This window comes from Phalacrocorax carbo, chromosome 15 (assembly GCF_963921805.1).
Source record: "Phalacrocorax carbo chromosome 15, bPhaCar2.1, whole genome shotgun sequence".
NCBI classification, from domain to species: Eukaryota; Metazoa; Chordata; class Aves; order Suliformes; family Phalacrocoracidae; genus Phalacrocorax; species Phalacrocorax carbo.
In genome coordinates this window covers 7,319,613-7,346,223 of record NC_087527.1, presented here as the reverse complement: position 1 = coordinate 7,346,223, position 26,611 = coordinate 7,319,613, and the positions used below count along the sequence as shown (strand labels likewise).

Sequence of the window (26,611 nt, the reverse complement as noted above, 5' to 3'; positions counted from 1 at the left end):
GGAAGGGGGAAAAGGGCAAAGCAAAAATGCAGATCTTTATCATATGCAAAAATATTCCAAGACAATGCAAATTAAGCAATTTAGCCTCTCAGGCATTCCTCTGTGCGCCGTTATTAAAAGTTCCCAGTCTGGAATTGCAATTTCTAATCACAAGCGGGATCCAAGCAGCCGGAGCGGGAGCTGGGCAGACCCGGGCAGCGCAGGGCAGGATCAGACCACGCCGTGCCCACACCGTGGGCGTGAGCTGGCGGTAGCATTTTGCACACAGCAGCAGCATCAGAAGTTTAGTGCACAGGGGAGTGTGGGCAGGGGAGCCACTGAGAAATTATTTGCAGGTTACTAACCTCCCCACCGCCCCAAGCCTTCAGTGCGGGGCGAACACTCAAATTGTTTTCCTGCTGGGAGGAAAGGTCAGGTCCTGGGACAGATACAGAGGGCTTCAGTTAATCCCTTCCAATTTGTGTCTGGGCCCCAGTGAGCTTCCCCACCCCTAAACGGGGAAGCAGGGCTCTGGCTGGGAAGGACGAGGGGAGCGTGGCCCAAGCAGCGGAGCAGGGGCATGCGAGGGCTAATTAGTTAGCAGCTGCGAAGTATTCTGAAGGAGCGTATGAAATACGTAATTATAATTACAATAATAGCAACTCCGTGAGCAAAGCAGAAGTGATGAATTCACTTCAGCAGCGGTGATACAACTTGACAGGGCTTATCACAGGGAACGTTATATCCAATTAGCAATTAACCGTGCTGCACCCACGGTGCTAAACACCCTGCACCCAGCCACCGTCTTGTGCTGGGAAAGCCCTTCCTCCCCTCAAATTCCCAAGGGAGTCCCCCCCTCCTGCTGCCACTTTCTGTGCCCTGGGACAGTGCCCCGGTGCTCAGACCGCTGGCACTTGTCCCGCGACGGCCCTCGCCTTGCGGGCAGCTGCCTGGCTCTGCCTGCTGCCCGTACCAAGCCCTCTGCTGCTCTCACCGCAGGCGAGGAGCGCAGGGCCGGGGGCTGGCTGGAGCTGCCCCTAGTATCCTACCTTCTTCAAAGAGCCACCATAAATATCTCCGATCAATCAAAGAAACCATGAAAAGGATGCGAACTTGGAAAAATAAGCATGAGCTCTAAGGAAAATGGAGACATCTCAGTTCAGATCTCATGGAAGTGCTCAGCACATAGGAAGCACTGGATGACCTCGTTGACCTGAGTAACAGAAACAGGATGAAATTGAATAGCAGAAAGCACAAAGTCCTGCATTTAGAGACAGTAACGACAAAGCCCTTGCCTTAAACAGGGAACTCAGCAGCTGGAGGCGCTGGGAGGAGAGGGCAGCCTGGCTGATCATAAAGTGATGCTTTGACACCGTTGTCCAAAGGCAAGGGCAGCTCTGGCTCCTGACCTGCCCACCCCACCATCAGCCGTCTCCCTCTCTTCTCCTCACTGCTACATTTCCCCCCCCAGTATTTTTGTAGGAATTGCACTTAAGCTGAGCAGTTTCACCTGTTGCAGATTCCCATCTCTGTTGAACAGGGAAGGAACCTTTCTGCTGGCCTTCATGGCTGTTCAGACTGATGCTCGCCCCTCACTGCCCCCCAAGCTGTGCTTCATCCCCTGCCTCAGCCTTTCGGCATTCACTGTGTGTACCTGGGCTGGGCTTTCACCCTTACCCTAGCAGTTCAGTCTGGTCTCTGCTTTTTGGACACTTCCTTTGTGCACATGAAGCCACTAAGAATCTTGTGATTCTTGTATTTTGAGATAGCTTGTTTGTGTGTATTAAAATAATTTATTTAAGAAACTGTCTTTTCTGAAACTGGCTGCTTTTATTTTTGTATTTCTATCAGTTTTGTTTCCAAGGATACTACACCTATTCATTCCCTGAATTTATTCTTTCTTAAAAGTCCACTCTTTCACTTTGCATTTCTTCCTTTTTTCCTTCAAGGAATTATGAATTTTATTTTTCCTGGTGATTCCCAGGCAACCGGTTGCCTTCACATTCCCAACTCATTCCTTTGTTGATTAGTGTCAGATTCAGAAGAGTTTCCTCCCCATTTGTATTTATATCTTTACTTACAAATTGTTTGGTGCAGAAGAATTCAGCAGAGCCACGTGAAATAATGTGAAAGAACAACTGGAATAAGGGGATGAAAGGAAAGACAGAGGAAACCGCTTTTATTTGGTCAAAAGAAAAGTCTGAGGAGAGAGGAGAGAGTAGGCTTTGGAAATGTAAAAGGCAGCTGAAAGAGAAAGTCATGCACTTCTGGCTCCTGCAGGCAAGAGGTGAGGGCTGCATGAAAGAAAGGGAGGTTTTTCTTTGTACTAAGGATAGTGAGGCTTTTCAGGACAGGAAGGACAAATATCTGTCAGGAAAGGCGTGGATAGCTGGTCCTGTCTTACCTGTTACTGCCTGGTTATCACAGCAAGTGGAAGAGCCAGACAGGTCTGGACCTGACCTCCAGAGGTGGCTTCTGAGCCTCCGGACTCCCTCACGCCTGTGCATTTGTACGAGTGGGGACCAGAGTGTGGGAATCCACCGGCTCTGCCCTGCCCCTGCCCCTGCCCCTGCCCCAGCGCCTGTCCCTGCCCCTGCCTCTGCCCCATCCCTGTCCCTGCCCCTGCCTCTGCCCCATCCCTGTCCCTGCCCCTGCCCCTGTCCCAGCCCTGTCCCTGCCCCTGCCCCTGCCCCTGTCCCTGTCCCTGCCCCTGCCCCTGCCCCAGCGCCTGTCCCTGCCCCTGCCCCTGCCCCTGCCCCATCCCTGTCCCTGCCCCTGCCTCTGCCCCATCCCTGCCCCTGTCCCTGCCCCTGTCCCAGCCCTGTCCCTGCCCCTGCCCCTGCCCCTGTCCCTGCCCCTGCCCCTGTCCCTGCCCCTGTCCCTGCCCCATCCCTGCCCCTGCCCCTGCCCCTGCCCCTGCCCCTGCCCCTGCCCCTGTCCCTGCCCCTGTCCCTGTCCCTGCCCCTGCCCCTGCCCCATCCCTGCCCCTGCCCCTGCCCCTGTCCCTGTCCCAGCCCTGCCCCAGCGCCTGTCCCTGTCCCTGCCCCTGTCCCAGCCCTGCCCCTGCCCCTGCCCCATCCCTGCCCCTGTCCCTGCCCCTGTCCCATCCCTGCCCCTGCCCCTGCCCCTGCCCCTGCCCCTGTCCCTGCCCCTGCCCCTGCCCCTGTCCCATCCCTGCCCCTGTCCCTGCCCCTGCCCCTGCCCCTGCCCCTGCCCCTGCCCCTGCCCCAGCGCCTGTCCCTGCCCCTGTCCCTGCCCCTGCCCCTGTCCCATCCCTGCCCCTGCCCCTGCCCCTGCCCCTGTCCCTGCCCCTGCCCCTGCCCCTGTCCCATCCCTGCCCCTGCCCCTGCCCCTGCCCCTGCCCCTGCCCCTGTCCCTGTCCCTGTCCCTGCCCCTGTCCCATCCCTGCCCCTGCCCCTGCCCCTGTCCCTGCCCCTGCCCCTGCCCCTGCGCCTGTCCCTGTCCCTGCCCCTGCCCCTGCCCCTGTCCCTGCCCCTGCCCCTGCCCCTGTCCCATCCCTGCCCCTGCCCCTGCCCCTGCCCCTGCCCCTGCCCCAGCGCCTGTCCCTGCCCCTGCCCCTGTCCCTGCCCCTGCCCCTGCCCCTGTCCCTGCCCCTGCCCCTGCCCCTGTCCCATCCCTGCCCCTGCCCCTGCCCCTGCCCCTGCCCCTGCCCCTGTCCCTGCCCCTGCCCCTGCCCCTGCCCCTGTCCCTGCCCCTGTCCCTGCCCCTGCCCCTGCCCCTGTCCCATCCCTGCCCCTGCCCCTGCCCCTGCCCCTGCCCCTGCCCCTGCCCCATCCCTGCCCCTGCCCCTGTCCCTGCCCCTGCCCCTGCCCCTGTCCCTGTCCCTGCCCCTGCCCCTGCCCCTGTCCCTGCCCCTGTCCCTGCCCCTGCCCCTGCCCCTGTCCCTGTCCCTGCCCCTGTCCCATCCCTGCCCCTGCCCCTGCCCCTGCCCCTGCCCCTGTCCCATCCCTGCCCCTGCCCCTGCCCCTGTCCCTGCCCCTGCCCCTGCCCCATCCCTGCCCCTGCCCCTGCCCCTGCCCCTGCCCCTGCCCCTGTCCCTGCCCCTGCCCCTGCCCCTGTCCCATCCCTGCCCCTGCCCCTGCCCCTGCCCCTGTCCCTGCCCCTGCCCCTGCCCCATCCCTGCCCCTGCCCCTGTCCCTGCCCCTGCCCCTGCCCCTGTCCCTGTCCCTGCCCCTGCCCCTGTCCCTGTCCCTGCCCCTGTCCCATCCCTGCCCCTGCCCCTGCCCCTGCCCCTGCCCCTGTCCCTGCCCCTGCCCCATCCCTGCCCCTGCCCCTGCCCCAGCGCCTGTCCCTGCCCCTGCCCCTGCCCCTGTCCCTGTCCCTGCCCCTGCCCCTGTCCCTGCCCCTGTCCCTGCCCCTGCCCCTGTCCCTGCCCCTGCCCCTGCCTCTGCCCCTGTCCCATCCCTGCCCCTGTCCCTGCCCCTGCCCCTGCCCCTGCCCCATCCCTGTCCCTGTCCCTGTCCCTGCCCCTGCCCCGCAGCAGGACCAACAGCCGGAGGGGCTGCGCGTCCCGAGCAGCTCCTGCCCAGTGGCTCCAAGGGGCTACAGGGAGTCATTTCCCCGTTACATAAGTGACTAACGATGTTAGACTGATTAATAAGCAATGGAAGTGTAAACAATTGTGTCAAAGGGAATTTAATTATTGGCAATATAATATGATTGTGATTAATACAATTAGATTCTCTAATTGCGTTAGTAAAACCAAAAACTAGCTCCAGGTCACTAATTTGATTGAAATTTCCAGCTAAATGAGCTCCAGTCCTTCTCACCTCGTGCGAGGACAGGCCGTAAGCATGACCTGCTGGTGCCTCCCGCCCTTCAGGACAAGGACCTGCTGCATGGCCAAGCCTGACCCCGGCCACCGCTGCCTAGAGCAGGTCACTGGTGGCACCCGCCAAGCTTCTCTCAGGTCCCCCTGGCCCCACGGTAGGCCCTGGCAGCCCTGCCTGCAGCGGGGAGTGCAGGGACCTGCTCCAGGAGTGTGCAGCGGGCAGCAGGCACGGCTGGCCAGTGGGCACCGGGCAAGACCATCCCCTGAACCACCCCGGTCGGTCCAGCGTGGTGCCATGTCCTGCTGCTGGCCAGGAGAGCAGAGCCACCTCTGGGGCAGGTGGAGGTGCTCTCTGATGTGCTCATACGGCACTAGGAAGAAAAGCATCTCCCTAATATTTTTGGATTTTGTGCATAAGACTCAGAGAATGTTTAAAAAAAATCCCAGTGCTGGTTGTTCCTGCAGCAGCTGAGAGAGCCCCGACTGTCCCAGCCGTGTGCACAGCCTACAGAGGACCGCAGCTCAGCTGGCTGGGCAGCAGTTCCAATTACTGATGATGAAAATCTAATTATTGACTTTAATGGGAGCTGAATCTGGCCTGAAGAATCCAGAAACAATTATTCTGGGTTCCCGTTATATTGAACAGGAGCGATAGAATAGCTCCATTCCCCTGTCATGCAGAGATCAGAGCTGAATAAAAGCTGAATAAAAACTTTGTTAATTGCAATTGTTTTCTTCTAAATGCAGGAAATAAGGAAATGGTGCTTAGCAGACCTGAACTTGGCCCCGGGTGCCGGGAGCGCAGGCACAGGGCAGCCCCAGCAGTATGGGTTCCTCCTCCCTGGGCTGTTCGGAGCTTTTATTGTACTCGAAACAATAAAAAAAGCGGAGCTCGATAAAATGCCGTTTGTCTCTCATGCAAGTTTGCCTCAGCAGAAAGTTCATGTGCGGAAGTGACAGCTTGCTGGGACAAGGACGAACTTTTAAGCACAGTCCTTCCATATTGGTCTATGAATTGTTAGAGAGTTATTTGAATTAATATGGAAAATACCCAGGTCAATTAAAAATATGCATATGTACATGCAGGAATACAAGTCCCTAAGCAGCTCAACGACACCTTTGCATGGGTTTGCAGGTGTCGAGTCATGATTTTTGGTGCTTTCCTGGCGCTGTGGGAAGCCTTCAGCCCTGATTCACACCATGCTGCCTCTGCGGCTGTGAGACTGGGCACAGGAGCCCCATGGGAGCATCGCACCGAGCATCACGCCGGCCCATGGCATGCTCGGGGCATTGGGGTTGGTCTCCTGCCCCTGCTGCCAGCCTGGGAATGGGGGCTGCCTCCCTGAAGCTGCCTGAGCTTCGAGATTTATCACTTCTGTAAGTGTGTGAGAATTGAGACAATTTTTTAAGATGTGTATTATCTACCCGCTAGACTGTGACGGCTCTTTGTGAGCTGTAACACTATCGTATAAAAGCAGTATTTAGGGTCTATTTTAAAATTCATATTTTCTACCACATAGAACATAACGGCTCCTTGGGAGCCAATTTAATGATTATCAGATAGATATGTTTTTAGAGTTATTTTTTTTTAAGACACACATTTATTTAGAGGCCATTTTAAAAACATGCATCATGTATCAGCTCTCCTGGACTGCACCCCTTGGGCTGGCTGGTCGCACCTCTGGGCAGGGTGGATCGGCCGGCCAGAGCCCGGAGGACGTGCTGGGGGGGCATGGCCTCTCCCTGCCACAGCCAGTCGGTGCTCCAGCACCGGCACCAACAGCTGCCGCTGATTTGGGGGCGCTTGGAGCCAAGCCATCAAGGAAGTGTGGAGACCATCAGGACCAGGGAGAAAGGACTTGCGCATTTACTTATCCTGATGCTTTACACTTTGTAGAGTTCCTGCTAATTTTTTGAGGATGCTATAGTATCTACGTACTTTCCCAACATTTCACTATGCAATGGTCCTGATAATTTGAACTAATTACCTCCCCAGACATTTTAATTTCATCAAATGCCTTCAAACACATATTTCCTAAAGCCTAAAGATGTGTCTCATCCCGACCTTGGATCATCCTCTGCTGCTGAGAGCAGCACGAGCTTTAACCTCCGGCCCCAGCCGTGAGCAGGTCTGGGTGTCACAGGCTTTGGGGTCACCCTCCTGCAAAACCGGGCGGTACAGGATGGCAGTCACTGAGTCCTGTGAGGGGGGAATAGCCCCACACTTCATCTATCTTGTTTTCTACCCAAGGCGCTGCTGTTTGGAGATGGGGCACCGGGCTAAGCAGCATTTCCCCACGCCAGCCCCAGCTCCGCTCCTGCTGGAAGCCCTGGTGCTCCAGCCCCTCTCTGTGCCTAAAAACCTGCTTTAAGCACTGTCTCTTTTATGGCTGACTTGAGTGATTAAAATTTGTCAGAGTATCTGGAAATAGCGATCCTGGTTTGCTGGTCTAATCACAACCATCTCTTCCCTTCTGGCACAGGGAGGTATCTGAAGCTGTGCTGGTTTTTTTTTTCCCCACGTTCACATTAGAGTTTATTAAATTCTCATTCCAATCTTAACATATTAGGTTCCTAATCCCATTACTGCCAATTAGCCTGCTCTCCCTGTACGCGCAGAGTGGGTGGGCTGGCAGCCCTCGGTGGGGCCAGGGGCTTGCTGGCTGGCGGAGCGGGGGGCAGCGTGCTCCCTCCGGCCAAGGGCTGCAGCCATCCCCGGCAATGCGGAGGATGCTTTGGTTGCTGAACTAGTGGTGTCTGAGGCAGCCCTGCTATGCACGGGTTGCAGAAATAGGGATAAAAGGAGCCCCACACGTCGAGGCTGTGCTGCTCCCTGCGTAACGCGTGGGGCTGGTGCCGGTGCCACTGGGCCGCCCTCCCAGCCAGCAGCGTGCTGAGGAGCACGGTGCGCGGCAGGTCTGAGGCAGGCAGGTAGGCGAGCAAAATGAGAGGACCTGCTTCAGAATGAAGGCAGAAAAATCACTTTTCGGGACAAAATTTTCCTTTGTTTAGAGCAAAAAGCAGATTTATGGGTTAATAAACATCTACAATTGGCCTCTGAAAAAATATACTCAGGTAGACAGGAATTATTCATTCAAATTAACTATAAATTAAGATCAGCCTAATTTATGTCCATTAAAATGGAAAAACATATTATCTCCCATTCAAAGGAATTTGTATTTGATGCAAATAGAACAAATTCAGAAACTTTAGAAATGTTCTCTGATTGTTCATTTGCATCGTTAACCAATGTAGAATGGGACTGTGATTTAAAAATGGGAGAACAGAAGGAACAATAATTAGTTATGTAAATAATGTGGCATTCTTGTTTATAATTAGTTCAAGAATAAAATAAAATTCACACATGTCACAGGACTAATTTTCGTATGCAAATTAACAATCAAAATTATAAACGGTAATAATGCAGTTTGGGAGAATGTGGCATTTTTAATTTATTAGCCAAGGCATAAGCTAGAGCTGATTCCAGTTGACATTGGGAAATTTCAAAGGTACCTCTGGGATGGGAAAAACATGCAAAAAAAGAGAAAAATGAGGCACAAGGAGAGAAAACTGTGTGGCATCCACCTGTTAGAGTTCCTCCTGAAGGGAAGGGGATGCAAAGCTCACCGGGGCTCTGGGAAGGACACGACCCGCCTGCACACATCAGGGCCAGGCAGCCTCCGCGGCTGGATTTCATCCTGACAATGCTCATCTTTAACCAAAACACTGGAGGGATGTAGGAATGTTTTAAAATTCTCTAAACATGACCATGTGGTTACGTGGTTTGTAACCACAGAAGCAGTCTTGTCTTTTTTTTTTTCCCCAGAAAAATGTGGTAGAGAAGAAAACCGAGGCTGGAAACCCTTCCCGCTGTGGTCTGACATTCCACTGACTGCCACAGCAATGAGGTGGATCTCCATCTCACTTTGCAGAGTGGGTCCCACCTGCACTGCCCAACATCCAGACCAGTGCAAATGACACAGGACCATGGAAATACTCCTTTCACACTGTCAAAAAAGCTGGATTTCCACCCATTCGTGCCACTCCCCATTTCAGACCCTGCCATGAACTTTAGCCCCTGCAAATGAATGCCAACAGCTTTCTGTAGTGACAGGAGCTTGAAATAGCTCTTTCTTTCTGCCCCACCGTGGCCAAGGCCAGGGACATGAATGTGACCCCAGGTTTTTCTGCATTGTTCCCATCCAAGTGACTTCACCGTGAGGCTGGTCCCCAGTGCCTCCACCAAGGATGCGGCCGAAGCCTTCGCACCACGACTGGTGCCCTCCCTGCACATCACTGTGAACAGCTCGAGCCAGGGGATCCTTCAGGACAAGCAGAGCTCTAGGAATGTAAGGCATTATTTGGTATTAATTATTAATTATGGCTTATCTTGCTTCAGAGTGTGAAACAGGAGTCAGAATCTGCATCAGGGAGGACAGGACATCTTGGGGAACAGTAATTCTTAGACTTCTCTCTTAAAATATGCTTTCCACCTCAGCTCGACACTGGAGCAAAAATCTCTCAGCGGAGCAGTGGAGCCGAGATGAGCATGTTTTATAATAAAAGCAAGTACAGTAACTTTAATTAAGGCTCCTCAGCCTGGTGCTGCTGCAGCCCTGCAGGAGGGGAGGCAGCGCGGGCTTTCCTGGGCTCCGGCCGCTGGGGTAAGGAGCCGCTGCTCAGCGCCGAGCCAGACCAGGTGGTGCCAGACCCTCCAGATAATGGGGTGGGAAGCGGGGGATTTGCAGCTAGGGAAAACAAGGCCAGCGGGGCTGTCAGGGGCTGCTCTTCGGTGAGCGGTGGTGTGCTAGTTCTTGAGCTGATAAGCTCTTAGGAAAGCCCCGGTGCCATGCCTAAATGACACCCAAACACCCTAACCGGAGCATGCCTGGTGTCCGTGATGATCTCCGTCACCTTCCAGCCAAGCCCCCAGGGACAGAGCGGGGCTGGATGCCAGCGTGGTCAGCGTACGGTTCAAACCAGGAGCAACCCCAGCAGGACGAGGGCTGAGGAGACGTGTTCTCTGTAAATCTACGAGGGAGGTAAATGCTGTGAAAATGCAAGTGTTTCAGGTGAACAAGTGCTTTTGCTAAGCCCCAACCCCTGATCTCTTGATTGAATTGTCAGAGGAAGCACATCTAGAGGTCAGCCCGTGATCCCAAGCACCCCTCTCCGCAGGGATCCCAAGGCTTTGCTCTGCGGGCGGGTGCGAGGGGCTCTGCAATGCAGCCAGGAAGACCCAGCGACACGGGCTGGACCGTGCAGGGGCTGCAGGGTGCCTTTCGGCCAGCCCTGCTACCACCGGGCTCTGTGAGAAGTCCTTCACGCCTCGTCCCTGAGAACAGGCCAGGAGCATCAGCCCTCTCCAAAAGGCAGTGAACAGTCTTCCAGAAGACAATGTGCTTAAAATACTTGCAGAAGAAAACTGAAATCCCATTTCTGAGCCTTGCAAACTGGGTTCCTGGAACTAAGCATTTGCAACTGTTTACTCGCATCACTTAGGCCCTTGGTTGCCAAACCACTGACTGAACCTTTCTGTCAATCTGACACTTTTAGGGTAATTTAACTTAATAATACCTTTGTCTGCACAAGCATTTGTATCTGAAGGGTTATTACCATAGGAGTTATTTTAGGTTGGTTAATGGTATGTAGTAGATTCTAAATTGACAGAGCAGCTACCCAGGCTGCTGTTCAAAGTGTTTACCTTTCAAATCTTTCCCTCACTTTACAAAACTTACTACCCTCACCTAAAAGTGCCATCATAAATTATTAGCAATTCCACCCCCCCGCCCCCGTTCTCATGCAACATTAATTCTTTGTTTAGAAGAAAAAAAATCAAACTGTCCAGGTCTTAATTGTTATCACTTTGAGAAGGTTCTGTCAGAATTTTTTGACTTATTGCAGTTGATATTTAACTCGTCATATTGGGGGTGTGTGTGTGTTTCACAAGAAAAGGGGGAGGGGGAAGAAGTCATCCTGAAAGAAGAAAGAAAAATGATTGCAGAAAAGAAATCAAGAATTGGCCAAGACAGTGGAGGACCCCCGTGTCCCTTCTGCTCCTCAGCAATGAGTTTTCAGGAAAACCTGTGGCTGCAGGCATGCAGGGAGCAGAAACGTGGCAGCACATCACCCGGGGGGGCCGCTGGTCCCTGGTGCTCATGCTGCAAGAAAGAGGGGAAAATAGCATTTGTTGGGAGCATCCTCCATCCCCATGAGCCGCTCCCCCTGCTGCTGACAGCACCGGCTTGTCCCCAAAGCCAAGGCTGGGGGGCTGCAGCGGCTGGCACCCCTGCATGGCGCCTGCCCGCCTTCCAGGCATCCCCCAGCAGCCACCGTGGGAGGGAGGGGGCTGCACCCACCCCACCGCGCATCCCCTTTCCCCTTCCCTAGAGAACCGCAGCTGAGCACTGCCTTGCTGAGAGCCCAGGGCGCAGCACAGGCCTCCTGCCTCTCCCCTGTCCAAGTGTTTTTTTTGGGTAAGACTAACATTAATGGCAGCAAGGGCTGTCCCTGTGCCAGGGCTGGCACCTTCCCAGTGCTGCCACCACCCCGTAACCTCCGCCGGGTCCCCTCGCTGCCGCCCAGCCGTCCCTCGGGCCAGGTGACCTTGAGGTGGCTTTGCTCTTCATCTCAGCTGCAGCTGGAAGATTAAATTCTGCTCCTGTCCTGGGAATTTGATGATAAAAAGTCCTTTCTAGACAGAATCCAGATAATGAACAGCTCCCTGGCTTCGCAGGGGAAGAGGGAGTATGGAGTTATTACTGCATTAAAAAATCTCCAAAGTCAACTAAATTCACCACAGAAGCCGAGAACCAGAATTCTTCTTCATTACAGCAAGGTAGTGCATTAAATGTTATAAATAATGCTATGCTAATTGCCAGATGGGCAGAGAGGATAGCTGAGGGCTTTGCAGTGGGTGTGCTGATCCCGGAGCAGAACCCAGCTTGCGCGCTCGCCCTCCTCCCCCCATGCCCATCACTCTGCCCTGCCATAGCTGGAGAGTGATTTGTTCGGTAGGAAAACATACTTCCAATGTGCATCAAAAATATATGCTTCAAAGCACCGGAGGATTTCCGACGCTGCCTATTCATCACTGATCCACGCAGTGGGCAGCAGTGCTGGGTCGGGGGCGTTTTCCAGCCCTCTCCTGCCACAGCGGGTGATGCTGCCTGGGCTGCACTGGTCTCTGGGTGCGGCGAGCGAGGAAAGCAAGCAGACAACTCAATGTGAGTGATAAAGCAAGCTTCAGCTTTATTTTTAAGTCGCAGTGCTTTTATATGCTCTTGTAAACAAGCTTCAATAATTGCTTAATACGGGTTGCTACACCTCCTTAACAAACAGTCTATTTCTGCACTTTGTGCCAAAATTCCTTGTTCTTGTTTATCGTTTGCTCTCAAGGCCGAGATATCCCTCGCCTTTCTTGTTTATCATTTGCTCTCAAGGCTGAGATATCCCTCGCCTTTCTTCCTCCTCCTGGTGACTTGCAGATTCTCTGTAATTTTCTATCAGCGGGTCTGACGCCGGGTCTGTAGTCAAGCTAATTCCATCGCATACCCAAAATCCTCCAGCCCGCTTTCTATCTCAAACAACTTATCACGGGACCCACATGTTGATTCAAGCCTATAGTTTCCCACATTTCCCCCTTTTTCTTTTGTTCCTTGAGAAAGGAACACGGCACTCATGCTTCTTTCCATCATTCGTTGCATACATTCCGATATACAAGGGACACACATTAATATAATGATAAACAGTATAAATATTATTAGTCCCATCTGCAAAATACTCTTGATCCAATTGCCAATGCCCCATCCCTTAAACAAGCTGTTAAACCAATGCCATGGATCATCCTCCCTAAGTTCTGAGACCCTCCTTCTTAAGCTCTCATTACTTGCATGTATTGATTCCGAGTGATCTGATAGATTCATGCAACACATCCCTTCAGATTCAGCACACCCTTGTCCTTGGGCTAAAAGCAAAAAATCTATGGCTGCGCGGTTTTGCAGCGTAGCGTGTCTTACAGAGTCTACATCTAGTAATAAGTCAGATAATGCCTTTGATGTGGCATTTGTTTGCTTAGCTAGCCAACACCCTAGCTTGTTTAATGTCGTGAGGCTTTGAGCAACACCAACTCCAGGAGCCAAGAAGGAAGCAGCTATGATCTTTGTAGGATTCCAAAATTCAGCTGTAGAGTCACAGTTCTCCTCAAACTTATGAGTGCTCCTTTTGCTTCTCATCTTTCTATGATGTTGATAAATCATTGAAGTGTTAGGGGTAAGAAGCGTTAGGCGACCTATAGAGCAAGGCCCTCCCTTTATATGTGACGGGATGCCAGGCCAAGCCGATCTCCACAAATTAAAAACAAACCTGCAGGTAGCGCAATAGGCATATTGCTAGAGCGTGATATATTTACAGAGGTATAGTTACACCAAGCAGTGACATCTTTATATACACTTAGGGTGGCATTCACAGGCCAAGAAAGAGGCTGGTTTCGTCCCGTATAATTAAAGTATAAACAAGCATCCATTGACAAAGAAACCAATAGCTCAAGCTCTTGTGGCTCAAGATTAGTTTGAGGGCGATGGACTGCCCAACCGTCCCAATTATTCACACAGTTCTGGGGAGTATCACAAAGGCTTCCTAAGTGTGGTGTATTTTGTGGTATCACTAGTGTCCAATTATCAACTGGCACTCCAACCAAACAGGTGGAGAGGGGATTTCCTGGTGATGACAATGATAGGCAGATGGAGTCTTGGCCTGTTAGATTTGCCAGGGTAACCCATACATTCTGTTTGGGCTGGGGCAGTATGTATATGCCCTCGGTGATTCTTATCACGATACTTACGATGACTAATGGGAGTACTCTCGTGTACGTTTTTTCTTTGTCTTTTCCCAGTGCTTCGGTGTTACTTCCCATATTTCAGGTACTTGGTTCTTTACAGCGCACTCTTGGCGCGGCACTAGCAAAGGAGCACTATTGATGTGTCTAATCCAGTCAAGGGTGTGCAACTCATATCGTCTAGAACCCTCTACTTCGTGGCCTGTGATGATTAAAACCTTATGTGTCTGTAATTGGTGATAGTAGCAACTGTCACACCACCTCCTAGCTCGATGGGTTTTTACCCACCTGCGCTATTGACAGCTATGACACTCTCTTAGTACCCAGGGTCGGCACTTATTGCACTGGGGACATTCTATCCGTATCCTGTCTACCTCTACCAGTGTAGTCATATGTCTTCACCGTCTCCTGTCACTTCGCAGATTTCGTTCTTCTGTTCACTAGGCATAGCCTTTACCCATTTACTGGGTATCCACCTCGGACCTGTGGGGGTAAGCACACACATGTAACCTCAACCAAAATATTTGACTTCTACGGGCCCTTGCCATAGACTAGTGGAAGGGTCTCGATACTTCACCATTACTGCCTGTCTTGACTCTTTCCTATCGTCATTTCCATGCACCCCTATCTTCTCCCCCTTTTTCTTTTTGCACTGAGTAAGTGCACCCAAAATGTGAGTAGAACCATGGAGTATGGTGAGATCGATGGGGAGATCAGGGTCCAGCCGGTCTACTGCTCTCTGGACGATCTCGGAGCTGAGACGTTGTACCATAGAGGTTTGTTCGGCAGTCGGTCGGACTGGTGCGGCAGGGTCAGTGCCCTTTAACATTGGGCGAAGAACTTCCAAGTCATCATTAGTGATTCCGGCTACTGGCCGTAGCCATTGTAGGTCTCCTAACAGCCGTTGAGCATCATTAAGGGTTTTGATTGCTGTGTGTAACGTAAGTTTCTGTGGGCTTACTTGAGAGTCACTGATGTGCCACCCGAGGTATTTCCATACTGGTGAACGTTGAACCTTCCCTTCTGCTATTACTAGGCCGTGTAGCTGGAGCTGCTGCTGTAAATATAATTCTTGCTGCGCTGAGAAAGGTTGTTCTTGCGCAAACAAGATGTCATCCATGTAATGGTAAATTATAGTGTCCGGCCATTGCTGCCTCACGTCTTTTAATGCAGCATCTACGGAGAGTTGACACAGAGTAGGGCTATTCTTCATGCCTTGTGGCAATACTGTCCATTCGAAACGTAAGTCGGGACCCTCTCTGTTGATTGCTGGTAATGTAAATGCAAATCGCTGGGTATCCTGAGGATGCAGCTTTATAGTAAAAAAGCAATCCTTTAAGTCGATAATTAGTAAATGCCAACCAGTTGGTAACATGGCTGGATTTGGAAGGCCAGGCTGTAAAGCCCCCATCGCTTGCATTTGCTGATTTACTGCCCGTAGATCATGTAACAGCCTGTATTTCCCTGACTTTTTCTTGATAACAAAAATAGGGGTGTTCCAGGGGCTTGTCAAAGGTCGGAGATGTCCTTGATCTAATTGTTCTTTTATTAATATGTGGGCTTGTTGTAGACTTTCCCGTTTGAGCGGCCACTGCCCGACCCATACTGGCTCTTCTGTGAGCCATGTCAGTGGGATTGGGAAAGTCCATGTGGCAGTGACCGCACCCGAAAAGGGGCGCCAGCTGATGCAGGGGGGTCAGTGGTAAGTATCATGCCTAATTGATTCAGCACATCTCGCCCAATCAAAGCATGGACTCCTGCTGGCAACAGCATGACTGTGATGTATAAAGAGGCGACTTGGCCGTCGATAGTTATTTTAACTCGTTGTTGGCTGCGTTGAACTGTGCCTCCTACCCCTGCTACTCCGTCGACCGCATTCCTTAGTGGCCATTGAGGAGGCCACTGGTTTCGTGCAACAATGGTGATGTCGGCTCCTGTGTCTAGCAAGGCAGAAAGCCTTTGGCTCTCATTACCATGGGTAATCACTACACTGGCGAGGGGTCTTTCATTCAGAGACAGAGTCAGGAAAACAAGCCCCCCAGTGGAGCCAAAGCCTTCTGTTCCTCTAGCGCTGGTATCATCTGATACTAACGGCTGTGCCAGCTGTTGTATCGGTACAAGTTGTGCAAGTTTGCTGCCTTTTGGTATACATATAGGGGGAAAGGCAGTCTGTGCCACGATACAAATTTCTCCTTCATAATCACAGTCTATAACTCCAGGCAGAACAAACAATCCTTGCAAGCCGCTTGATGACCGTCCAAATAATAACGCTCCACACGCTTGCCCACTGATTATCAATGGGCCCTTTATTCCTGTCCTGATCTTCCGTGGACGAGTGTCTATCAAAGTGACATCTACCGCTGTTGCCAAGTCCAAGCTGAGGCTCCCTCGGGTGGCGGGTTGCAAATTGGAGGCTGGCCGGAGTTGCTCGGCGTGACTGGTGGCGTGGTGATGGAGTGCGGATAAGTCACTGGAGCCGCTATCGGTGTCTGCGCGCTGCGACCCCGGGCGCTCAGCTTCCCGTTTCCCGAGCGCCGGCAGGCAGCTGTGTTGTGGCTGTGAGCTTGGCAGTGTTTGCACCATAAGTTAGCTTCGCTGCACTGTCTCTTCATGTGTCCTGCTTTTCCGCAGCGGAAGCATCTAAAATTAGCTGGCCCTCTTTGGTTACTGTTAGGGTTTTTGGCTGGACCCAATGGGGCGAGAGCGGCACAAACTTGTTGCTGAACCTGTACTATTCCCTGCCCAACTTCCCTCAATGCTTCAACTAACATAGCTTGAGGGCCGGTAGGTACTCAACTCATGCGTTCAAGCATCACCTCAATGCCTGCGTCTAGGGGAAGTGTAATTAAAATACTTTTAGTAGCATGGTTGGAGTTTTCCATAATACATTGACGCAGCAATGGGCCCTTCATAAAATCAGGTAAGTCAGCACGATTTAACGCTTCTGTAACTCGATCTACAAATGTGGCAAAAGGCTCTTCCCTCCCTTGTTTAATCGACATGTAAGAAGGGGTGATTGGTGTTGTTTTGACACGCTGTAAGGCGTCCCTTGCTAGCTTCATTGATTCTCTTAATACATCAGGGCCTGTCTGCATTTGCATGTCTAGGGACGAGAAGGGTCCTGTTCCCATAAGTTGTTCTACTATTACTCCTGCTAGCGGATCGTTTTGCTGGCGCTGGGTGTTTGCCGATCTATCACATAGGGTGTGCCAGTGAGCCTGCCATAAAAGCTGCTGTGACTGTGTCAGTATCAACTTCATAATGTTTTTAATATCCTCGGGACAAAGCAGCCCGCTTCCCCAAATGTAATTTAGCATCTGTCTGGTCGGTTCACTGTGTACACCCGACTCGCTGACAGTACTTCTCAGCTGGTTGAAGATTTTCCAATCAAGAGGATTATGGTGTGCTAATAAATTTTGATTGTTAGCAGGGTCCAGTTGATAGATGACAGGGAAAGCCTGAGCTAGCAAGTCGGCGGTCTCTAGGTCCCCATTTTGTAATGCCTCTAACCCGATTTTCCGCCAGTCAACTTGGCTGCGCACAGTAGGCACAGAACGGTGACTAGACGGCGTGCTCGGCTTATTTTCCTCCACCGGAGAGACTACATCACATGAATTTTCAATATCTTCACCTCCCTTTCCCAAGCTTATTCCTTCTCCGCTAGTTTCTACAGATGTAGATCTATCAGGAGGGGGAGGAGGAGGAATAAGGGGCCTTTGAGGTACGGTAACTGGGATCCCCGAGAAGGGAGGCGAGGGATTGTCTAAGCCAATTCCAATCTTTCCAGCATTGGGGTCACAGTTGTCTAGCCGATCAGAGGCGGCTGTTGCTAATCTTTTTTCAGTTTTATATTTTTTCATACAGTTAATCACTTCCCGCCAAGGTTTCATTAGCTTTTTCACTGTCTTATCGTCATCTATCACCAAGTCCCACAAACAATCACCATAGGCTCTCCACTCCTCTACTTCAAAAATCGACTCCGGTTCTTTAAAAAACCCTTTCGCTGTGCCCACTGCAACTAGCTCTGACAAGTCTTTTAACTGAGTTACTCCCCGCTTTTCTAAAAAGCGCTTTAATAATTCAAAAGCTACCTCGACCTCCATCGCCCGATGTGAGGATAATCAGCGTCGTTTGTACGGCTCTCGCTCCCGGGTTAGCTTCAACTGCGGAAAGCGGATCCCCTCTTGAATCCCGAGGTTGGGTCCAGGCCGGAGGGTCGGGACGTATCAGAAATGATGCATAAATCGACTCCTCTTTTGCCTCCTGGCTGCCGTCTGCCAGTGCGTCTCCGTCTCTCGCTGCCGTATCAGAGATAGTCCTTTTCAGGTCCCTGTTCAGGCGCCAATTGCGGCGAGCGAGGAAAGCAAGCAGCCAACTCAATGTGAGTGATAGAGCAAGCTTCAGCTTTATTTTTAAGTCGCAGTGCTTTTATATGCTCTTGTAAACAAGCTTCAATAATTGCTTAATACGGGTTGCGGCACCTCCTTAACAAACAGTCTATTTCTGCACTTCGTGCCAAAATTCCTTGTTCTTCTTTATCGTTTACTCTCAAGGCCGAGATACCCCTCGCCTTTCTTCCTCCTCCTGGTGACTTGCAGATTCTCTGTAATTTTCCATCAGCGGGTCTGATCTCTGTAATTTGCCATCAGCGGGTCTGACGCCGGGTCTGTAGTCAAGCTAATTCCATCGCATACCCAAAATCCTCCAGCCCGCTTTCTATCTCAAACAACTTATCATGGGACCCACATGTTGATTCAAGCCTATAGTTTCCCACATCTGGGGAAGGTGAGCTCCCTCAGCCACGGGGCTGGTGAGCAGATGGATGCTCTGGCCACCTCTGCTGCCAGCTGCCAGTGCAGTGGCACAGGTTTTTTCCAAAGTGTTTTGTCCATAATCTGTTTTTTGGGATTTTTTTTTTCATGTTATGTGCAGCAAGGTACAGAAACCTGTAAGACATCGGGTGCTGTGAGGGGCAGACGTGGCAGTCTCCAACAGCAAAGGCAGCGGACCCTGCTGGCAGTGTGGTGAGAGCAGCGATGCTGCACACCTGTGATGGGGAGGAAAGTGGATTATGCCAGGAAAAGCCACGTGTTCATGTTTCCCAGCCTTGCGGAGCCTCTCCAGGGGCTGCACTTCAGTGACCGGCAAGAGACATGAAGCCTAATGCAGGAAAACAAGCAGTGTCCCACCAGCATGCCCAGGTTTTGCTGGGACCGAAGGGACCTCAAGTTCAACAGCCTTAATGGCATCACCGACAGTGCATTAATGAGGTGGAGGGAAGAAGGCGGTGACCACAGTCAAGTATCCCGTTAAAGGCACACTCAGATGTGGTGGCTCAGGACTAAAACCTGGGACGTGGCCCCTTGCCTTCTGTCACCGGCCAGAAAACGGCTGCCCAGCAGTTCAGGGACAGCCACTGGCGGGGTCACGGAGGCAGGGCGGGTTTCACAGGTACCCTGGGGCTGAGCCTCTGTTTAGGTATAAATACTGTGTTTTAATTATCCATGACAAAAGAAAGGACAGGCCAAGATACAGAATAGCTGCAATAAACAAAACTGTGGCATGTCTCTGGTATTAGTCATAGGCAAACAGGGAAGCGGAACATATATCTGGGAAGGATTCGGGCTATCTGCTAATTAAAAAAGCTTCTGACTGCTGGAGACAGTGTTAATTCACAGAAAGTGTAGTCCCCCTGGATGGTGTTTAGGGCAAGAAAGGATTTACATCTTGTAGAAAGTTATTCTTTTTACGAAGGCTGAGCTTAATCGGAATTTTTCAGAAGAGTTTGTTGAACAAAAAAGGAATTGAATCTCTGATTGAAAGTCTTCGGCTTTCCTCATCCTGCTTTCACTTAGATAAGGCCGTAGCATCTCTCCTGCAGACACAGCTCACACTAACTTTCATTTCTTCTTCCAGGGTGTCACACAGCCCAAGCCCTCTGCCGCCGCAATGTCACTGTGGTCACTCCTGAACTCCAAGTCTGACTGTTTGGACGGGGCCAATCGATCTTGTGTTCCTCTCGCTGGTCCGAGTGGGTCGTATGAAGCCAGTGTCTTACAGCGCTTGCCCGCTCTCCCTCATGAATTGTTTTCTGGGAGATGGGAGTGATTCGGGAAGACGCCTGGTGGTCTCATTGCCTTTCCTTGCCTCAATGTGAAGCAGCAAGGGCTAGCTGGGGGTGGCAGACACTTCCAGCACAAAGATGCTTTCTGACCTTCAAACGCGTCATCGCAAAATTGCCGGAAAACAATCCACCAGGCGAGCGGAGCCAAAGCAGGAGCTGGAGGCTCAGCCATCACCGTGCGCTGCAACGGGACGGCTCTGACAGCACAGAATAAAAGCAGAAATAGCAATTTCTCACTGAAGATCTCACCTGACATGTCTCTGACCTGTAAGCAGCAGGGACTCTCTGCACACAGGTACAGCCTGTTTGTTTGCTGTTGCGTTTGTTGACAGTGCTGATTAGAGAAGACAGCCAGGCAGTTGGACACGGCGCGCAGAGGCGGGCGCTCTGGCCGGTGATTGGGATGCCTCCTCCTGACCCCAAACCTGAGTGCTATTGCCCTGCATCTGCAGCTAAATAAACGAAGTAAATCATCCTGGCAGATAGATAATTAAATAATTATCAGCCACTTAATAACAAGGAGTGGGTGTTCAGAATTAGCATATTAGACAGTGTCTTTAAGGGCTAATTGTTGCATTACATCAGAGTTACTCATTCATTATTCTTGTCATTTCGGGTGATAATTTGCACTTTAGGAGACAGAGACAATTTTAGCAGGCAATTAGAGACATGTCAGGCTTGGCCTAGTGAGTTACTGTCACAATTATTGCATTTTTTCCGGTGTCCTCATTTGCAGGAGTGTATTTAAGGGCAGTCTAGTAATTTCATGGTTAGGCAAAATAGGCACCCACACCAGGAGAGGCAGTCTGGAGTGGAGCAAAACCTGATTTCACAGCGCCGGCCGGGTGCGGGGCCGTTGCTGCTGAGCCGGCCACCGGCTCCGGTGCCGACACGGGCTGGCTGGGGAGGGGGCTGCTGGCTTTGCACAGAAAAAGAAAACAAAAGAAAAAGAGGGGTTTGTACATTGCTAATGGAAATGCTTTACAATACCCTTATTTGGGGTCTCATGCAGTCTTTGAAAACCCAGTCCCACATGACACCCGTTATCATGAGGAGCGATTTGTGTTTGGGAGATGCTGCCCCTTACCCCACACCACTGATGAGCACGGGCATCCCCATTTGGCCTATGTGAGCAATTAATGGATATAAGTGGATATTGTCCCAGTTTTTAGTGCCTTTGGTACCTGGATCAGAGCTCAGCTGAGTTTACTTTGCTGCCGTCGCTCAAGGACAGGGGCGGGCGCCGCTCGGGCAGCCCGTGGGTGCTGAGATCAGTGGCGTGCAGGTTGCACCTAATGAGGTTTGAGCCACAGGCTCCCCCCAGCAGTAAGAGAATGGTAATTAATCTCAGAAATGCGCTCTTAGAAACTTGGTGCCCATTTGCCAGTTTTTACCTTTCAGGGAAGCTCCGTGAGACAGTCGCAGCCAGAGCCGCTACCCATGGGCTGTGCGCGAACAGAAACGCCCCGATCCGTGGTCACGCAGTGGGGCAGCCGAGCTCCATGAAACTCTCTGAACAGACCTCGCTTTGCTTTTGCCCTGCCCACGCCCCAGAGACACCGACCTTCTGCAGCCACATGCATGGTCCCGCGCCCTGGGGCTGGTGAGGGGCTCGGAGGCGGCAGAGCAGCCGCCAGCACCTCGAGCCGCGGAGGACCGATGCCTCCGGGGGCGAGGATGCTCCCAGTGTACGAGGCGGGAAATCCCATGCCTGCGATGTGCTGCGGGTGAGACCATACGGTCTTATCCTCTCCGGCGCCTGAATCTGACTGCTCATCTCGGGGTCTGGTTAGCACGGTCAGCGTCTCCACGGGAAAGCCCTCGCCTGTAGCACCCCAAAATGTGTGGCCGCAGGTACAGGCGCAGCAGGAGCTGGGACACTTATAGCAAACTCCAAGGAGAAGTAAGTTTCCCTGGAAAGCAGCACATCTGCCTATCAAACAGATGCAAATTGTATAGCTGCTTTACCAGTTTTTAGACTAAATATAATGATGCGCCCCATGATTTTGCAGACCAACGGAGTCTGAGAATTATGACAAGGATTAAATATTTCTTAAACTACAATTGAAAGGAAAAACTAGATCTCTAACAGATGCACCTTGGGATACATGCATTATAAGGGTATATACAGTCAAATAGAGTTAATTAAGCTAAAACCACAGTAAATCTGCCAGACCCATATTAACACTATAGTCAAAATTGTGGAAAATATAGTATTTTCTATAATAAATCCTGTTCTGTTACAGATTTATGTTGGCATCTGCATAGTTACCATAGTTTTACAATAATCATTGATCAATCAAAGTTTTATGACAAAACTATAATTTTACTGTGTTTCTTTCTTACTTAGTTTCCTAGTTTGCTTAATTCCCAGAATGCAATACAGTAAATCTTTTGATCTGAGATATTAAGTAGATAATAAGAATGCCATGTAAGATTTGCTTATATTTTAAACTGTCTTTACAAATGATTTATAATTAGGACCAAATCTAAGACAAAACATTATTAAAGTCAAAACCCTCCATAAATTACTAGAGTTTGCTTATGCCTGTAGTAATTTATTAGGGTTTTACTACAGTATTTTCTCTGGTGATATCCAAAGCTTTATATGTCATAAATGGAAAATATGAGTTGGTAAACCATACAGAAAACAGCAATGATCCCCAGTGACCTGAGATGACAAACTCATACTCTGATATAACGTCAAAATCATTTTGCGGTGGAAGTATAATGGTACCGATAATACAATTGTGCCAGACCCAAAATGCATCTTTCTTTTTTTAAAATTTAATCTTTATTTATATGTTTTTTTAAGTTATCCCATTTACAGAAGGAATATAACCTGTAGCTGGGCTGGCTGAGGGAAATGCTGGGCTTGTGTTTCCTGGCATCACTCAGACGGCTCTCTCATGGGAAACCCGCTGGGTTCAGCTCTGCCTTGGGTGGGGAGCAGGGACTGCAGCGCCCAGGGAGAGCATGGGGGCGTTCGCTATGGGGGGCTTTGCTACATGGGGCTTTGCTACGGGGGGCTTTGCTACGAGGGGCTTTGCTACGAGGGGCTTTGCTACGAGGGGCTTTGCTATGAGGGGCTTTGCTATGTGGGGCTTTGCTATGAGGGGCTTTGCTATGTCGGGCTTTGCTATGTCGGGCTTTGGTACGAGGGGCTTTGCTATGGGGGGCTTTGCTACGAGGGGCTTTGCTACGAGGGGCTTTGCTACATGGGGCTTTGCTATGTGGGGCTTTGCTACGTGGGGCTTTGCTATGAGGGGCTTTGCTATGTGGGGCTTTGCTATGAGGGGCTTTGCTATGTCGGGCTTTGCTATGTCAGGCTTTGGTACGAGGGGCTTTGCTATGAGGGGCTTTGCTATGTCAGGCTTTGCTACGAGGGGCTTTGCTACGAGGGGCTTTGCTATGTGGGGCTTTGCTATGAGGGGCTTTGCTATGAGGGGCTTTGCTACGAGGGGCTTTGCTATGTGGGGCTTTGCTATGAGGGGCTTTGCTATGTCGGGCTTTGCTACATGGGGCTTTGCTATGTCGGGCTTTGCTATGGGGGGCTTTGCTATGTCGGGCTTTGCTGTGAGGGGCTTTGCTATGTCGGGCTTTGCTGTGAGGGGCTTTGCTACGTGGCACCTGGCATCCGCTGGCACCTTCCTGCCCTCTGCAAACAGACAGAGCCTGTGTCCCCATGGGCACGATCCTGAGCGGGAATTGGAGCGTTGCTGAGCGCTCTCTGGGTCTGTGCCTCCTCCCAGCAGTGGCTGTTCCTGGCTCTGCTCCTTTTTACAACTCTCGTCTCAGCCCATGAAGCTGTTGAGCCTACAGACTATTTTGAAACACAAGGTTTTTCTGAGCATTATCTGTGAACATCTTTCAGTCTGCTGGGCTGGTACAAGGTGTTCTCAATTAATCGCACAGAGGTAGCTTTTTTGATTTCTTGTAAGTATGAATGAGTGATTTTGCCTCAAGTGAAAATCTCTGTTTGCAATGATAATTCTGCGAATGACTCCACAAAACGCTTTCCAAAAGCTCCGCTGCGTGTCTGTCTGTGTTAAGCTGGACCACAAGTGATGGAGCCCGCCCCATCTTTAGCCACCTTGTTTTTGGTAGAGGCAGCAGAACAGGTGCCTGTCCTAACGCTGGTTCCAGTCTACCTGTACAAGCCTAAATCGCAGCACAGGTGCTGGGACGAACCGGGTGAGAGCTGAGATGGCAGAGCGGCACCGCTCCCCTGGAAAGCAGCGGAGCTGGGCGGATTTACCCTGGAGCAGACGTGGATGTCGGGCTCAGGGTTAAGGAGCTGCCCTAGAAGTAATTGAACATGCGATCTTCCGCGGTGCTCTTGCCGTGTGGGAATGACGCCGTTCCCTGGCACGGAGCAGGGCACGCAGCCCTCGCAGGGCGCCAGGCGCGCGGGCAGGTACCGGCAGCGGCACGGAGCGGTCGGTGCCTGCAGGCAGCAGGGAATGACTCCATTGCACATAAGGATCAAAACTAGATGTGGTGAGAGATCTCAGCTCACTGATCATCCGCTGGAAAGGCCAACCAGAGAGAGCGGAGAGAGGCGTCCCCGTTTGTTTCATTAAAAAGCTCCTTCTTCATCTTTCACAGCAAATTGTAAATAACAGAAATGGAACCTGTGGCCAATTTAGTAATCTGTTAAATAGAGAAAAATAAAATAAATAAAATAAAATAAAATAAAATAAAATGAAATGAAATAAAATAAAATAAAATAAAATAAAGTGAAATAAAATAAAATAAAATAAAATAAAATAAAATAAATAAAAACAGATAAGAAGACAAAGACGAGTGATTGCGAAAGCTGCACCAGTGCATTGTTCTGACCATCTCTCAAGCTGCGCTGTCTCTGCCTCTCCATCTGCGATACGATCAGAAGGCACTGATTGAATTGCAGGTTTGTTATCAGTCTCTCGTCATCCATCACCCACAGATAATCCGTTAGCTGTGACATCGGGCAGGGATGATCTCTGTTCTACACCTGGCACGATGAGCCCGGGACGCTCCCGAAAGCCACCGAGATTGTTTTAGGCAAATCACGCTGCAGCCGCGCCGAGCAGCAACTGCCGCAGGAACGTCCCTTCCCATCGAGGACAGCGCCAAAAAGGCAGACATTTGGCCTGAAAGCGATTTGTGTTCTTGAGAATAGTGATTTGTGCCTTGTCCGACGTGTTTCATGAGGTGGATGTATAAATTAAAGTCTATTTGATAACACTGCCTTAACCTGCAAAGCTGAGCTCCTAGGTTTTGCCGAGATGTGGATGCTCAGAACAACAATCCGAATTAAATAACAGTGCAAACGGGAAGTGGATTAGTTAGCTTGCATTAAACTCGCTTGTGGATGTGCATTCAGAATTGAAATCCTGTAATTAGGTGCAGTTCAACTTATGAGCACTTTAATTCTAAATAAAACTTTCACTGCAGGAGGGCGTTTAATGAGGTTTAGTTAATCCACTGTAAATTTACACATTAAATTAATTCTATCTAAATTTTCTGAGCAACCCTGGAAAAGCAGGGCCAAATGCACCAGACACGTCGTACCCACACAGCTTGTGGGTGCAGGTGGGTGCTGAACCCCACTGAGTACACCAGGAAGGGTGCAGGACTGACTCAGGCCCCATCGACCAGGCACCGGTGCTGGGGGGACCTGCCTGGGAGACGGCATGGGGAGATTCAGCTTTATTGCAACCGGAATATTTTGCAGCAACGTGACATTTTATGTAGGAAAACTTGAAAGTGATTCATGCAAAACCACTGTATTTACCAAAACATTGTATTGCATTATATCAGTGTTATCATTTATCTTTTACACTATTGTACGCATGTTGTAGTGTTGTGACTTTACCTGTGGGAATGATTCACTGTGATCTGTGCAAAGTGTTTCAACGTTCCTGGGCTGAAACTGCACACTTCTGCTGAGTTTTAAAGTTTAATATTGCATGCCAGTATGATTTTGATTTTTTTTTACAATATATTTCTGATAGATAAAAGATTTTATTCTGGCAAAATCTTGTTATGAGTCATTGCTAGAAGCTTTATTGTCCTTCCTTTTTTCTTTACAGTATTTGTCATTATTTGTCCAGTATTAAATAAATTCTGCCCTGATTTAGGGCTTCCCATTCAGTTCTCACCTTATTGTCCCTTAATGGCAGGAATTATTTTCTGTGCGGACCATGTTCAGCCCAGCACAGGTGATAAAGCTCACTGGAACCAGACCTTCTGAATTCAGCCCTGAATGAGGCGTTTGTTGGGTGTTTCGGTGCTGCCCAGCGGCACCTGTAAGAGCAGCAGGGTGGGGCTGGTGCCTGGCGTTGGGACCGGTGCCCAGCTAGAGGCAGCTTACAGACAGGCAGGGGTGAGGTTGCAAAGGAGAAACAGGAGCCACCTCTCAAACTTTGCCCTGAGGGCACCTATGGAAGGCGGGATGCAGGCAGGCAGCATCCCCATGCCACGGAGGAGGGTGCGTGCGAAGGCACCGCAGCAGCCAGGGCACAAGCCAGCGCTCCGGGGTGCCTGCAGCAGAGGGGCGGCAGATCCAGCCTTGGCGGTCACTGCAAATGTATTACAAACTTAAATACCTATTATTTTCTTTTTGCAGAGGGGGACATCCAGACCCTTACATGGGCAGAAGCTGAAATGCAGGGCAAGGGGTATGCTCTCCAAAAGGGAAAGCACAGCAAGGCTGAACACACCTGGGATGCTAGTGTGGGATTCAGCCTGCACTCCAGCAGCCAAATACACCGTAACCCCATGGCCTGCGTGGATGAAAACTCCTGTTTCTCTGATCAATGGTGTGCTGCATCCCCATCCCACTGTGCCCAGTCCCATCCCCATGGGACCCACTGCCCTTGTGCTGGCTCCAGCC

At 51.0% G+C, this 26,611-nt stretch overlaps 1 protein-coding gene across 1 annotated transcript; it reads right to left on the bottom strand.

The window, feature by feature from the left end:
• Positions 1-22,658: 22,658 nt before the first annotated feature.
• Positions 22,659-24,700, bottom strand: LOC135315866 (uncharacterized). Its single transcript, XM_064466686.1, has 2 exons — positions 24,574-24,700; positions 22,659-23,389 (listed from the first exon to the last, which is right to left on the bottom strand). Exons 1-2 carry the CDS (start codon positions 24,698-24,700, stop codon positions 22,659-22,661), a joined length of 858 nt encoding a protein of 285 aa, XP_064322756.1.
• Between the last annotated feature and the right edge of the window lie 1,911 nt (positions 24,701-26,611).

Bases quoted from the DNA above. Each gene is read 5' to 3' on its own strand.
- LOC135315866 (XM_064466686.1), bottom strand. From the start codon at position 24,700: ATGTCACAGCTAACGGATTATCTGTGGGTGATGGATGACGAGAGACTG. The intron at 23,390-24,573 runs GTCAGAACAATG...GTCTGTTTGCAG, and splicing joins ACAGCGCAGCTTGAGAGATG to AGGGCAGGAAGGTGCCAGCG.